Below are 17,034 nucleotides of genomic sequence, written 5' to 3' on the forward strand. Positions count from 1 at the left end.
AGTATAACTTAAATACAACTAGCTACACCCATCTTATGTATACATTTTGTTTTTTAAATTTATTGCAATAACATTGGTTTATGACATATAAATTTCATGTGTATAACATTATATTTCAACTTCTGTATACACTACAGCATGCTCACCACCAAAAGTTTAGTTTCCACCCATCACCATAGAGTTGACCCCCATTTCCTCCTCCCCACCATCTCCAGTCCCCTCTGACAATCACTTCTCTGTTCTCTGTATCTATCTTTTTGGTTTTGTTTGGTTAGGTTTGTTCATTTATTATTACTATTTTATATTCCACATATGAGTGAAATAATATGGTATTTGTCTTTTTCTGTCATTTCATTTGGCATAGTACCCTCAAGATCCATCCATGTTGTCTCAAATGACAAGATTTTATATTTTTTATGGCTGAGTAATATTCCATTGTGCATAAATACCACATCTTCTTTATCCATTCATCTATTGATGGGCACTTAGGTTGTTTCCATATTTGGGCTATTGTAAATAATGCTGTGATGAACATAAGGGTGCATATATTTTTTTCTAATAGGTGTTTTTGTATTCTTTGGATAAATAACCAGAAGTGGAATAGCTGGATCATATGGTAGTTTTATTCTCAATTTTTTGAGGAATGTCTATACTATTTTTCATGGTGGCTGCACCAATTTACATTCCCATCAACAGTGCTATATTGTTACGATTCTCTTAATTCCTGTGAGTTCAGCAATGCAGTTAAAATAATGTGCCTTGGAGTTTATCCAAACATATAGGTGTTTCGCTTCAGGAATTTTTCAGAATATAGTCCACCGTACATCCAGTAGCAGAATTCCATGATTAATATTATGGAATTTTAACTATTAAAGTTGATGGATCTCAGGGCTTCCCTGGTGGCGCAGTGGTTAAGAATCTGCCTTCCAATGCAGGAGACACAGGTTCTAGCCCTGGTCCAGGAAGATCCCACATGCCACGGAGTAGCTAAGCCCATGTGCCACAACTACTGAGCCTCCGCACACCCTAGAGCCCATGCTCCGCAACTAGAGAAGCCACTACAATGAGAAGCCCGTGCACCGCAATGAAGAGTAGCCCGGCTCTCCGCAACTAAAGAAAGCCCACGCGCAGCAACACAGCCAAAAAAAAAATTAATTAACTAATTAATTAAAAAAAATAAAGTTGATGGATCTCAATTTGTATCTTAGCTCTGCCATTTGCCACTTCTGGACTGATCTTGGGTAAATTACATAACCTCTTTAAGCCTCAATTTCCTTATTGGTGGAGTAGTACAATAATACCTCTAAAATAATATGAAGCTGTTGCAATGAATAGTATAATGGTGAAAAAAACTTCACAAAGGGTCCGGCATATAAATCTTAACTTCATGCTCACTAAATTTTAACCATTTTTACTTAGTATTACTGTTTTCTTAATCTAGTTCTTGTAAACCTTTCGTAGCCTAGTTCTTTAGCTATGAAATGGGAATTTTAGGTTTGTTGGAAGTATTTGAGATAATAAATGCAAAACATATAGCACAGTACCTGGCACATAAGGAGCACCCAATAAATAGTAAAAATTATTGCTATTTACAAGAGCTCTGAAACAATCAATAGGAAATACACAAAGCTCTTGTTTGTGCTGATTTAGTAAGTATTCATTTGATAATGAATATGACATCTTGCCATATTAAAAAAATAAGTTTGGAGCGATTTGGTGAGTAGTGTTCAATATGGCGATACCTTCATAAAACTCTATGTGTCCATGTCTTCTATCCTGCACCCTTCTTGGCTCTTGGAATGAATGCTCTTAGCTGCATAAGGTAACATTAGAATACAATCACCTTCATCTACTAACAAAGAAATTCTTGAACTGAGGAGCAATAGATTATGTCTCCACTACATAAACTTTGAGAGCAACAGATTAAAATATTCATTGCACATCCAAAATGAAGTCTATTTTGGGGTGTGTGTCTAACACTGCATATTATTATAATATGCTTTTATGTATACTGGGTTGGTTTTGAATTTTTTTCATTACTAGTTTATATTTTATTGGCTCTGATTGATTACCTGTGTGTACCTTGCATCTCTGGGGAATTAGTATTTATTATGTCTACATTTGAAGTTTATCTGAATTGTTTCTAAACTGAAGTTACTCCATTGTTGTTTGCTGTTCCTGATTAAGGATTAGGAGATCTGTATTCCAGTTTTACCTCTGCCAGGACTAGGTGCCTGACCTGGAGTAAATTATTTGCTTTCTCTCTGGGTCTCAGTTCTCTTATTACCAAAATGAGGGTGACTTCCCTGCTGATCCAGTAGGTCAGACTCCACACACCCAACGCAGGGGGCCGGGATTAGATCCCTGGTCGAGGAACTAGATCCCGCATGCATGCCGCAACTAAGAAATCCGCATGCTGCAACTAAGGGTCCCGCATGCCACAACGAAGATCCCACATGCTGCAACTAAGACCCGGCACAGCCAAAATCAATCAGTCAATCAATCTTTAAAAAAAAATGAAGTGGGGGAGTAGTTGGATTGAGTGATCTGTTTTCTCCATTCCAGCTCTATTATTATATGAGTCTCTACTTTGTAGGTGGTGTCATGCCTAGCATGGAAAATACACACCTGAGTGTCTTAAGACTGAGAAAATGAAGGTTGTGAGTATGATATGTAAAGCACCTCATACAGGACTTTGCTTTCAAGGCAAGACACAAATATCAAGGTTTTCTGTTTTTTTTTTTTTAAAAAAGGGGGGGTACCAAAAAGGACAAAATATAATAATAAGTTTCAGTGGTGATTATGTCATTTTGGAGGGGCGGTTGAAAAACCAAGCCTCTGCCATGTGGTGTAACATTTCCCCGAGGCAGGTAAAAGGCTGCTTCCCCTGATCACTAACCGGGGTAAGGTAACTTCAGTAAGCAACCTGCACGGGGCATCGGTGGGGTCGCCTCCATACAGCATTACAGCAGTCGTTTGGAGACTTAATTCGGTGAGTCTAAATGCCAAACAAGATCCAGGGTCTGCTTTGGTGAATACGGTGCAGGGACCAATTAATATGGGCTCGTGCTATGCCTGACACTAAGTTACCTTCCAGGCGGAAAAGAACATCAGCAGAAAAGGACACGGTGAAGTTTGAGGGGAAGAAGAGCCCGCATTCCTAGCGCCTTAGGACACTCCCGGGAGGATGTCGGTGGGTGGGGCAGAGACGCAGGATGGTCGCTCCTCGTAGAGCGGGACGTGAACTGTCTACGCAGGCACTTGATTCTTCTAACCACAGGAAGTTAGATTAAAGCGAATGCCAAGGCAGCCTCAAGCCTCTCGAGGGGCAACAGAAAAGATTCCTGGAGGAGGGAGGTGCAGTGAGCGTGGGCGCTTGATAAGCGAAGGAACAAACATAAGTAACCACCTCCTTCGGCTGCCTGGCCTTCCAGCCTAGCCCGGGAACACTTCCCAGCGCGGAGAAGCCGTCAGGTCTAGTGCGAGCTCTCCACCAATCAGCGACGTAAGGAAATTTCCAGAGACAGTCATTGGCTCGACTGCCCGGCACAGTCTTGGATCCAGAGCTGCAGTTGGCTGAGGGGTTGCCGTGGCGACAGATCGCGCACAGGCGCAGTGAGCCTCAGTGGCGGCCTGGTGGCAGCTAGGCAACGGGAAACATTCTCGGTTTAGAGACAACTTTCTACTCCCAGACCTGCTTTTTCTCTGTCTCAGGAGACCCTCTGAGGCGGCTGCTGGTCTAGTCTGACTTGGTGAGTCCTGAGGAATTGAGCTGTGGGGCTGAACTCCGACTTCTAGGCGGGAGACTCATCATGCTTTTGGAGCACATAAGGAAAGGCTCTGAGAGGCAGAGAGGCAGAGAAGGCCAATGGAAAGGCATTTTAGTGATACCTACTACCTACCTAGCAATTTAGAGGGCTAGAAACTGAGGAACAGGGCTATCAAGAGACTTGTCCAAGATCACACACGGAGTGGTCAGGTCTGGACCTCTGCTAGTCAGTATGGTAACCACTAGCCACAGGGGGCTAGTCTGAATTGAGATGTGCCCTAAAGGTGAAATACTTTGAAGACGTAGTAACAAAAAATAAACTATCATATTAATAAGTTTTATACTGGTTACATGTTGAAATGATAATATTTTGTATATGGTAAATAAAGAACATTATTAAATTAATTTCTTTTTTTGTTTTTGAATGTGGTTACTTGAAAATTTTAAATTGCATAGGAGATTTGCATTATATTTCGATTGGCCAGTGCTGATCTAGACTAAAACCTGGGCCTGCTGACACCTGGTTCAAGACCTCGTGTATTGTAATACTGTTTTTAAGGAAAGTATTTCCACCTATCTGGTGGGACTGGAGTGTGAGTGGTGGTGAGGGTACAAGACCACTACAAAAGGCTCATAGTTCTAGTGTTCTGGGACCTTGCTACTCAAAGTTTATGAATCAGAATCTGCCTTTTCACAAGCTCTTCAAGTGATTCTCATACACATAAAATCTCCAGAAGCGCTGTTTTATGATTTAGCCTTCAACTCTTTTTTCCCTTTATTTGGTTTCTCTGTAAGTACCTAGGCTATGTATCTCAGATTACCTGCATTAGAATTACCTGCATTTTGAACACTACCCCCACCCCCGGAAATATTTTGCATACGCAAGTGTGAGAAACGATCTCAGTATAATGGCATTTCTCTTCATCCTTCCAAATCTGGACCATTGTGGTCCCCAAATCAGAGGCAGCAACAGCATCACCCAGGAAGTTATTAGAAATGCAAACTCCTGGGTCCCACCCCAGCTACGGGGCTTCTAGAAGGCCAGGCATAGTTCCTAATTTTCATTCCTCTGGTTTAGGTCCTCAGTTTGGGAAGAATGGGGTAACTTTGATAGCTTTTCTTTGGGGATAAGCAAATTAAGCTCTCCGTGGTTCTTAAAACCCCTCCGCTTAGCCCTACTTCCCCAATCCTTTTGCTCTACTTTTCATTTTTCTTTTCTTGACCCTAACCCCTCTCCAGGAGTGAAGATGGCTTTTCGTGCCTCAGACAATGAGTTGGACCTGGAAAGTATTGGAGAGCTGATGGAAAACCCTATGCTTACAAGACTGAATAGTATAAAAGCAAAGGGAAGACTGAGTTTTGTAACACCCACAGAAAATGAAGCTGATACACAATTCCTGACATTTAAGCACACTACAAAAGCTCAGGAGAGGACAAGAAAACGACAGCAGCCTATAAAACTAGAGCCTCTGGTAAGTTTGAAAACCAACATTTTAGCCACTTTTGGCTACAGAGGATGTTGCAAAATTGCTTTGGGGGATGGAAGTAATTTCTAGACTCTTTATTAACAAAAAAGGAATGAAAACCTAAAAGTTAAGACTTGTTTATGAAATTGTAAACACACTTATTTATTCAAAATTATTGAGCTCTAAATACTGTTTGAGGTGGTGGGATGCAGTGGTGAACAAAGTTTTCTAGCAGATAAATTCTCTTTAGCATTATGTACAATATGGATACTTAACTATGTAGGCTGTAAGGCTCTTTTAGGTACTAGGGTACCATTTGATACTGGGAACTTCAGTAAGAGTAATATATATAGTTACATAATTTTATTATTTTCAAAGTAAATGCCTAGTGTTCTGAAAAATTTTGTACATGTCTGAAAATAGTTTTAAGAATCCATTTATGCCCTTGGATAATTATATATCCATGTAAAAGAGCAGTGAAAGTGCATAAAAAAGTAAAAAGTGAAAGTTCTCACTTGGACCTTCAGATGTTAACTCCTGTTGTTAGTGGTTGCCTTTCAGGCTGTTTTATATGTTTATTCAAATATATATGTGTGTATATATATATATGTATGTGTGTGTGTATAAACATATAGCTTTAAAGAAAGATTATTCAGTACATACTGATCTTCAAAGTACTGATTTCACTAAAACATATGGAAGTCTTTCCAATTTGTGCATACAGAGGTATCTTTTCTGACAGCTGCACTGTGTTTTGTTGCATGGGTGTGCCATAATAGAGTACCCATTAATTGTTCTCCTAAAGGGAGTTCTGGTTATTTCCTTTTCATTTTGTTGTTGTTATTATTTTGCTATTGCAGATAATGCTGCATTGAATGACTTTGCCTTTGTACAGATAAAAATGGATTTTCAGAAGTGGCATTCTGTAGGTCATAGAATATGTACATTTTAATTTTGAAAACTATTGCCCAATTGTGCTGAAAGGTTTACCTTTGCACCTACAATGTATAAGAGGTCCTGCTTACCTACATCTTTGCCAAAACTGATGCTATCAGTTCTCTTATTTTTGCTAGACTGATAAGTTAAAATGGCATCACATTGTTGTTGTGATTTGTATCTTATTAATGAAGTTAATTATATTTTCATTCATTCATTGGCAAGTATGTAACTTATTTCGTGGATTCTGTTCATAACCACTGTCTACTTTAAAATTAGATTGTTTGCTTTTTTCCTATCAGTTTCTGAGGTTTTTTAAAACATATATATAATGTATATATGTGTAACTGAATCACTGTGCTGTACATCTGAAATTAACATGATATTGTAAATCAACTATATTTGAATTAAAAAAAAATAAATAATAAAAACATATATATACATATATATATTATGGACATTAACCCTTATTCCATTGCTTCTCAAATTTAGGTACTGATTCATGCTGGAGGAAAACATTCTTGAAGGTCCATAGTGCTGATTTGTTATTTTTATTTTAATGTTACTTTATGTGAAAAACAGTTAACCTAGGGATTAATTCAAAATTTTAATAAACAAATTAACATCTTAAATGCAAAGAAAACTACACAGCCAATTGCAATTCAGGTTAACAGAAAATGCAAAGTAACAGATGTTGTTGACACTGAACTTCCATTTGCAAGGTGGGTATGGCACTGCCTGCAGCTGCTCTCTTCTCCAGAGAGCAGTGTGCCTGCACTATGCGTTGTGGGGAGTTTTGGGGCCTCTCTACTGTTTTTTTCCCATGGACTTAGTATTAAACCTTTTACACTTGTTTCTTTCTGAGGGGTTTACCTTCATGTGGCAAAAGTGTATAATTAACCCTTGATGATTAAAGTAGTTCCATTTGACATCAGTGTGATAAATTTATGTATATTGAATTCAATGCCTACTACATGCCAGGCTCTGAGTCATGCTCTGGGGATACAACAGTGAACATGGGAGACAAAATTCCTGTTGACATTCTAGTAATCCTAAATAATTAGACTGAAGAATGTCATCTAATGATAGGTGCTGTTAAGAAAATAATATAGGGAATGTGGTCAAGACAAACGGCCGGCTACTTTAGATTGGGTGACTACAAAGGTCTCCCTGAGGAGATGTCATCTGAATGAGTCCCAGACTATAGCCTTTATCACCTGCCAGACTGTGAACGGACAAGCCTTCAGAGATTCCAGTCCCCAGCCCTTGAGCTGCCTCAGCTGATGTCAGGTGGAGCAGAGGCAAGCTGTTCTCACTCAGCTCTGCCTACATGGTAGATTTTTAAGCAAAATAAATGTTGTTGTTGTGTTTAAAGTCACTAAGTTTGGAGCATTTTGTTATGTACTAGGTGACTGGAACAATATAAGAAATACATGAATATAGTAGTTCTACAATATTAAAAATACTAAGGAATAAAGTGAAAAAGACATCAATTTCTACCACATGGAGAAAGTAGCTTAGTATTCAAGAGACTAATTTCATGTGTATAGGTACCTGTAGTTTGATTTGTCCTGACAGAGTTAGTAATACTATGTAGGTTCTTTTTATCATTGCCATCCTTCCCCTCTCCTCCCCTCCCCTTCTTTGTTCTTTTCTCCTCTTCCTATGCCCACCTCCCCACCTTCCTTCTCCTCTCTCTCTCTCCCTCTCTTCCCTCTTTCTTTCCCTCTCCTACTCTTCTTCTTTTACATTTTTCCTTACCTTCAATTCTCCAATCTCTGACCCCCATTTCTATGGTATCTATCATTAACAACAATCTGATGTACATCCTTTCTTGCTTTTCTCCATGCTCAATTTTATATAAATGGATAAATACACACACAAAAATACATATTTTTACATAATTTGTTATGCATACACAAGATAAAAAGATGTAAATTGTAACATCAAAAACATAAAATGTGTAGGGGGGGATAAAATGGAGAGCTTTAGAATGCATTCAAATTTAAGTTATTATCAACTTAAACCATTACAAATATAAGTTTTTTTAAGTGAGTCTCATGGTAACTACAAAGCAAAAACCTATAGTAGATACACAGAAGATAAAGAGAAAAGAATCTAAGCATACTACTGAAGAATATTATCAAATCTGAAAGGAAGAGAGCAAGAGAAGAAAAAAGGAGCAAAAGAATCATAAAATAGCCAGAACATAATTAACAAAATGGCAATAAGTGCATACCTATAAATAATTACTTTAAATGTAAATAGACTAAATTCTCCAATCAAAAGACACAGACTAGCTGATTAGATTTTTTTAAATAGACCCATCTATTTTAAATCTCTTACAGGCATCCACATGCTGCCTACATGAGACTCACTAGAGATGTAAGGGTACACACAGATTGAAAGTGAAGGGATGAAAAAGGTATTCCATGCAAATAAAACCAAACGAAAGCTGGGGTAGCTATACTTATATCAGACAAAATAGACTTTAAGACAAAGACTGTAATAAGAGAAAAGATCATTATATAATGATATAGGGGTCAATCCAACAAGAGGATATAATGTTTGTAAATATTTATGCACCCAATATAGGGGCACCTAAATATATAAAACAAATACAGATCTAAAGGGACGAAGAGACAGCAATACAATATTAGTGGGGGACTTTAACACCCTTCTTTCATCAATGGAAAAATCATCCAGACTAAAAAATCAATAAGGAAACATTGCCCTTAAATGACAAGTTTGACCTAATGGACTTAAGAGACATATATAGAAATTCCATGCAAAAGCAACAGAATACACTTTCTTCTCAAGTGCACGTGGAACATTCTCCAGGATGGATTATATGTTAGGCAACAAAACAAGTCTTAATAAATTTAAGAAGACTGAAATCATATCAAGCATCTTTTCTGACCACAGTAGTATGAAACTAGATCTCAATTACAAGAAGAAAATTGGAAAATTCACAAATTTGGTCAAAGAAAATTGGGTCAAAGAAGAAACCAAAAGAGAAATTAAAAAATACTTTAAGACAAATGAAAATGGAAATACAACATATCAACATTTATGGGATGCAGCAAAAGTTCTAAGAGGGGATTTCATAGGGATAAATGCCTACATCAAGAAACAAGAAATACCTCAAATAAACAACCTAACTTTACACCTCAAGGAACTAGAAATGGAAGAACAAACAAAGCCAAAAATGAATAGAAAAAAAGGAAATAGCAAAGATCAGAGTGGAAATAAAGGAGATAGACACTGAAAGAACAATAGAAAAGATCAATGAAATTCAATGAAACTAAGAGCTGGTTCTTTGAAAAGATAAATAAAATAGACAAACCTTTAGCTAGACTTACCAAGGAAAAAAAAGAAAGAGGACTCAAATAAAATCAGAAATGAAATTTTAGACGCTACAACTGATACCACAAAATACAAAGGATCATAAGAGACTGCTATGAACAAATATGTGCCAATAAATTGGACAACCTAAAAGAAATGGATACATTCCTAGCAACATACAACCAACCAAGATTGAATCATGACGAAACAGAAAAGTTGAACAAACTGATTACAGTAAGGAGATTGAATTAGTCATCAAAAACCTCCCAACAAACAAAAGTCCAGGACCAGATGGCTTCACTGGTGAATTTTACCAAACATTAAAGAATTAATACCAATCCTTCTCAAACTCTTCCAAAAAAACAGAAGAGGAGGGAACTCTTCCAAATTCATTTAATGAGGCCAGCATTACCCTGAAGCCAAAACTAGACAAGGATACCACAAAAAAAGAAAATTGCAGGCCAATATCCCTGATAAACATAGATGCAGAAATCCTCAACAAAATATTAGCAAACAGAATTCAATAGTACCTTAAAAGGAGCTTACACCATGATCAAGTGGGATTTGTTCCAGGGAAGCAAGGATGGTTCAATATCCACAAATCAATCAGCATGATACACCACATCAACAAAACAAAGGATAAAAATCATATGATCATATCGATAGATGCAGAAAAAGCTTTTGATAAAATTCAACATCCATTTATGATAAAAATTCTCAACAAAGTGGATTAAGAAGGGACATACAACAACATAATAAAGGCCATATATGACAAACCCAAATATAACATAGTGTTATGTTAGTATATCACTAACATAATACTCAACAGTGAAAAGCTGAAAGCTTTTCCTCTAAGATCAGGAACAAGACAAGAATGCCCACTCTCACAACTTTCATTCAACATAGTATTAAAAAATCCTAGCCACAACACTAGGATAAGACAAGAAAAAAAGAGATAAAAGACAAGAAAAAGAGATAAAAGGCATCCAAATTGGAAAGGAAGAAGTAAAACTGTTGCTATTTGTGAATGACATGATGCTACATATAGAGAACCCTAAAGAGATCACCAAAAAGCTATTAGAACTCATAAATTAATTCAGTAAATGTGCAGAAAACAAAGTCAAAATACAGAAATCTGTTACATTTCTATACACTAATAATGAACTATCAGAAAAAGAAATTAAGAAAACAATCCCATTTACAATTGCATGAAAAAGCAGGAAATACCTAGGAATAAACATAACCAAGGAGGTGAAAATACCTGTACACTGAAAACTCTAAGATGTTGATAAAAGAAATCAAAGAAGACATAAATGGAAAGAAATTCTGTGCTCATGGATTGGAATAATTAATGTTGCTAAAGTGCCGATACTACCCAAAACAATCTACAGATTCAATGAAATTTCTCTAAGAATTCCAATGATATTTTTCACAGGAATGGAACAAACAATCCTAAAATTGTATGAAACCACAAAAGATCCCAAATAGCCAAAGCAATCTTGAGAAGGAACCATGAAAGATCTTGAATAACCAAAGCAATTTTGAGAAAGAAGAACAAAGTGGGAGGTATCACGTGTCCTGATTTCAAACTATATTGCAAAGCTATAGTAATCAAAGCAGGATGGTGTTGGCATAAAACAGACACATAGATCAATGAAATAAAATAAAGATTCCAGAAATAAATCCATACATATATGGTCAATTAATTTATGACAAAGGAGCCAGGAATATACAATGGAGAAAGGACAGTCTTTTCAATAAATGGTATTGGGAAAACTGAACAGTCACATGAAAAAACAAAACTGGACCACTAACTTACACCATACACAGAAGCTAACTGAAAATGAATTAAACGTTGGAACATAAGACCTGAAACTATAAAACTTCTAGAAGAAAACATAGGTGGTAAGCTTCTTGAGATCAGTCTTGGCAATGATTTTTTGGATTTGACATCAAAAGCAAAGGTAACAAAAATTAATATACAGAAATCTGTTGCATTTATATATACCAACAATGAAAGATCAGAAAGAGAAATTAAGGAAACAATCCCATTTACCATCACATCAAAAATAATAAAATACCTAGGAATAAACCTACCTAAGGAAGCAAAAGACTGGTACTCCAAAAACTATAAGATGCTGATGAAAGAAATCAAAGATGACATAAACAGATGGAAAGATATACCATGTTCTTGGGAAGAATCAATATTGTCAAAATGACTACACTACCCAAGGCAATCTATAGATTCAATGCAATCCCTATCCAATTACCAATGGCATTTTTCACAGAACTAAACCCATACACCTATGGTCAATTAACCTACAACAAAGGAGGCAAGACTATACAATAGAGGAAAGACAGTCTCTTCAATAAATGGTGCTGGGAATGTAAATTGGTACAGCTCCTATGGAGAACAGCATGGAGGTTCCTTAAAAAACTAAAAATAAAGCTACCATATGATCCTGCAACCCCACTCCTAGGCATATATCTGGAGAAAACCATAATTCGAAAAAATACATGCATCCCAGTGTTCACTGCAGCACTATTTACAATAGCCAAGACATGGAAGCAACCTAAATGTCCATCAACAGATGAATGGATAAAGAAGATGTGGTACGTATATACAATGGTATATTACTCAGCCATAAAAAAGAATGAAATAATGCCATTTGCAGCAACATGGATGGACCTAGAGATTATCACACTAAGTGAAGTAAGCCAAAGATGAATATCCTATGATATCCCTTATACGTGGACTCTCTCTCTCTGTGTGTGTGTGTGTGTGTGTGTGTGTGTGTGTGTGTATGTATATATATATATACAAACGAACTTATTTCCAAAAGAGAAAGAGACTCACAGACAGAAAACAAATTCATGGTTACCAAAGGGGAAAGGGGGGGGGGGGTCGGGGGAGGGATAAATTGAGAGGTTGGTATTAACATGTACACACTACTATATATAAAATAGATAACCAACAAGGGCCTACCATATAGCACAGAGAACTATGCTCAATGTATAACTGAATCACTGTGATGTATGCCTGAAACTAACACAATATTGTAAATTAACTATACTTCAAGAGAAAATTTTAAAATTTATTAAAAAATACAAAAGCAAAGGTAACAAAAGCAAAATAAACAAGTGGGACTACATAAAACTAAAAGGCTTCTGCACAACAAAGTAAACCTTCAACGAAATGAAAAGGCAACCTCTGGAAGAAACTATTCGCAAATCATATATCGGATATGAGGTTATAATCCAAAATATATAAGGAACTCATACAACTCATAAAACAATCAAATTTTAAAGATGGGCAGAGGACCTGAATAGACGTTTTTCCAAAGAAGGCATACAGATGGCCAACAGATTCATGAAAATGTGCTCAACCTCACTGATCATCAGGGAAATATGAATCATAACCACAATGAGGTATCACCTCACACCTGTTAGAAAGGCTGTTATCAAAAAGACAAGAAACAGGAAGTGTTTGCAAGGATGTGGAGAAAAGGGAATCCTTGTGTACTGTTGATAGGAATGTATATAAATTGGTGCAGTCACTATGGAAAACAATATGAAGTTTCCTGAAAAAATTAAAAATGTGATCCAGCAGTCATACTTCTGGGCATTTATCTGAAGGAAATAAAAATACTAGCTCAAGAAGATAGTTATAGATATGTATAATTGCACCCCATATTCATTACAGCATTATTTACAATACCCAAGACATGGAAGCAACCTATGTGTCCATCAGTGTAAAAACAGATAAAGAAAATGTAGTATATATACACACAAGAGAATATTATTCAGCCATAAAAAGATGGAAATCTTGCCATTTGCAACAACATGGATGGACCTTGAAGGCATTATGCTAGGTGAAATAAGTCAGACAGAGAAAGACGAATACTGTATGATCTCACTTACATGTGGAATCTAAAGAAAATGAAAACTGAACTCATAGAATCAGAGAACAGATAGGTGTTTGCCAGAGAACGGGTTGAGGGGGTGCAGTGGATGAAATGAGTGAAGGAGGTCAAAAAGTACAAACTTCCAGTTATAAAATAAATGAGGTCCTGGGGATATAATGTACAGCATGGTGACGATAGTTAATAATACTCTATTGTATATTTTAAGGTTGCTAAGGGAGAATATCTTGAAAATTCTTATTATAAGAAAAAAAAGTGTAACTGTGTGATGATGGATGTTAACTAGATTTATTGTGGTGATCATTTTGCAACATATACATATGTTGTACACAAACTAATATAATGTTATATATCAATTATGTCTCAATAACAAATAAAATAAAATTCAAATAATAATATTCTTCTAACACATTTGCTGTAAAGATTAATGGGTGTTAAAGTTTTGTCACATAGAAGAAGCTCAATAAATGGTAGTTAATATTGTTATTTAAAAAAAAACTATAAACAAAATTTTGGGAATTTGAACCCAACTATATAATACATCATTGCCAGTGGGGTTTATCTCAGGAATGTAGGGAATTAACCATTTAAAAAGCAATCACTGTAATTCACCATATTACCCCACTGAAAAATAAAAACCATATGATTATATCAATAGATGTAGATAAATCCTTTGACAAAACCCACCACCCATTCCTGATAAAACTCTCAGCAAATTAGGAGTAGAAGAGACCTTCCTCAAGTGAGTAAGGGTCATCCATGAACAACCTACACCTAACCTCAGACTTAATGGTGAAAAATTATGAACAAATAAGGATGTCTGCTCCCAGCATTTCTGTTTAACAATGTATTAGAGGTGGTAGCCATTGCAGTAAGGTAAGGAAAAGAGAAAAAAGGAATCCAGATTAGAAAGGAAGAAGTAAAAATTTTCATTCACAAAGAACATGATCGTCTATTTGGAAGATCCAGTGAAAGCTATGAAAAAGTTACTAGAACTGATTATGAGGTTAGCAAGGATGCAGAATACAAGATAGTATAAAAAACTAACTAATTGCACATCTATGTATGAGCAATTTGAAATTGAAATTAAATAAAAATACTATTTACAATAGCAACAAAAATATGAATTGAGGGTAAATCTAATGAGAATGTGCAAGGCCTGAAGAATGAATAGTACAAAATATAACAGAGAAATTAAAGAAGCTCTAAATTAAGAATGATACTGTGTTTGTAGTTTAGAAGACTCAATATTTTCAAGATGTCAGTTCTCCTCAAATTGATCTATAAATTTAATGCAATTCCAATCAAAGTCCCAGCAGTATTTCTCCTTTTTGGTAGAAATTGACAAGCTGATTCTAAAATTCATAGAAAAATGCAAAGGACTTAGAACAACCAAAACAACTTTGAAAGAGAAGAACAAAGTTTAAAGTCTAATGCTCCTGATTTCAATACTTACTATTAAACTACAATAATTAAGACATTGTAGTATTGGTGTCAAGATAGACAAATAGACTGATGGAACACAATAGAGAGTCCAGATATAAACCCATACATATATGGATTCCACTGGAAGAGTGCCCATGAAAACTTGCTCCTGGTTTCCCCCAGACTTTGTCCCATACACCTTTTCCCTTTGTTAATTTTAATTGTTTTCCCCTTTTGCTGTAATAAATCATAGCCATGAGTACAACTACTCATGTAGTTGTAGGCTTTTTGATGATGGCCATTCTGCTGGTGTGAGGTGATACCTTATTGTGGTTTTGATAAGCATTTCTCTAATAATTAGTGATGTTGAGCATCTTTTCATATGCCTGTTGGCCATCTGTATGTCTTCTTTGGAGAAGTGTCTATTTAGGTCTTATGCCCATGTTTTGATTTGGTTGTTTGTTTTTTCAATATTAAGCTTTATGAGCTGTTTGTATATTTTGGATAGTATTTGCAAATATTTTCTCCTATTCCATAGGTTGTTTTTTCATTTTGTTTATGGTTTCCTTTGCTGTGCAAAAGCTTTTAAGTTTGATTAGGTCCCATTTGTTTATTTTTGCTTTTATTCATTTTGCCTTGTGAGACTAATCTAAGAAAATATTGCTAAGATTTATGTCAGAGAATGTTCTGCCTATGTTCTCTTCTAGGCGTTTTATGGTATCATGTCTTATATTTAGGTCTTTAAACGATTTCGAGTTTATTTTTGTATATAGTGTGAGGGAGTGTTCTAATTTCATTGATTTACATGTAGCTGTCCAGCTTTCCCAACACTATTTGTTGAAGAGACTGTCTTTTCTTCATTGTATATTCTTGCCTCCTTTGTCATAGATTAATTGACCATAGGTTTATTTGGTAGGTTTATTTCTGGGCTCTCTATTCTTTTCCATTGATCTATATGTCTGTTTTTGTGCCAATGCCACATTGTTTTTTATACTGTAGCTTTGTAATATTGTCTGAAGTCTGGAAGGGTGATGTCTCCAGATTTGTTCTTTCTCCTCAGGATTGCTTTGGCAATTCTCAGTCTTTTGTGTTTCCATATAAATTTTATTTGTTCTAGTTCTGTGAAAAATGTCATGGGTATTTCGATAGGGATCACATTAAATCTGTAGATTGCTTTGGGTAGTATGGCCATTTTAACAATATTAATTCTTCCAATCCAAGAGCATGGGATATCTTTCCATTTCCTTTATGAATGTTTTATAGTTTTTAGTATATAGGTCTTTCACCTCCTTAGTTAAGTTTATTCCTAGGGATTTTATTTTTTTGATGCAGTTTTAAACAGGATTGTTTTCTTACTTTCTCTTTCTGATATGTCATTATTAGTGTAAAGAAATGCAACACATTTCTGTGTGTTAATCTTGTATCCTGCTACCTTGCTGAATTCATTTATTAGCACTAATAGTTTTTGTATGGAGATTTTAGGGTTCTCTCTATTGCGTATCATGTCATCTGCAAAGAGTGAGAGTTTTACCTCTTTCCTTCCAATTTGGATACCTTTTATTTCTTTTTCTTGTCTGATTGCTGTGGCTAGGACTTCCAATACTGTGATAGAAGTGGTGAGAATGGGCATCCTCGTCTTGTTCCTGAATTTAGCGGAAAGGCTTTCAGCTTCTCATGGTTGAGTATTAAGTTGTCTGTGGGTTTGTGGTAAATGGCTTCCCTTGTAACTGCCTTTAGAATCCTATCTTTATCTTTAATTCTCACCATTTTAATTACGATATGTCTTGGTGTGGATCTGTTTGGGTTTATCTTGTATAGGACCCTCTGTTCTTCCTGTACCTGGATATCTGTTTCCTTCTTTAGGTTTGGGAAGTTTTCAGTCATAAATTCTTCAAATACATTTTTGATCCTCTTTTCTCTCTCTTCTCCTTCTGGAACCCCTATTATGCTTAGGTTGGCATCCTTCATATTACTCTCTATATCTCATGTGTTGCTTTCTTTTTTTTTTTTCATTTTTCTTTCTGTCTGCTGTTCTGATTGGGTGATTTCCATTATTCTATCTTCCAGGTCACTTATTCATTCTTCTTTGTTATTTAGTGTGCTATTTATTGCTTCTAGATTGGTTTTTATTTCACCAATTGAGTTGTCTAATTTTGATTGGTTTGTCTTT

At 35.9% G+C, this 17,034-nt stretch overlaps 1 protein-coding gene across 1 annotated transcript in view; it reads left to right on the plus strand.

Annotated features, from left to right (window-relative positions):
• Positions 1-3,644: 3,644 nt before the first annotated feature.
• The window catches only part of DNAH6 (dynein axonemal heavy chain 6), a 290,936-nt gene continuing 277,546 nt past the window's right edge, over positions 3,645-17,034 (plus strand). Inside the window, exons 1-2 of the mRNA XM_061168664.1 lie at positions 3,645-3,752; positions 5,009-5,241. Coding sequence (XP_061024647.1) covers positions 5,017-5,241 — 225 coding nt within the window. The 5' untranslated portion in view covers positions 3,645-3,752; positions 5,009-5,016. The remainder of the gene's footprint in view (positions 3,753-5,008; positions 5,242-17,034) is intronic.

This window comes from Eubalaena glacialis, chromosome 14, assembly GCF_028564815.1.
Source record: "Eubalaena glacialis isolate mEubGla1 chromosome 14, mEubGla1.1.hap2.+ XY, whole genome shotgun sequence".
Lineage (NCBI taxonomy): Eukaryota > Metazoa > Chordata > Mammalia > Artiodactyla > Balaenidae > Eubalaena > Eubalaena glacialis.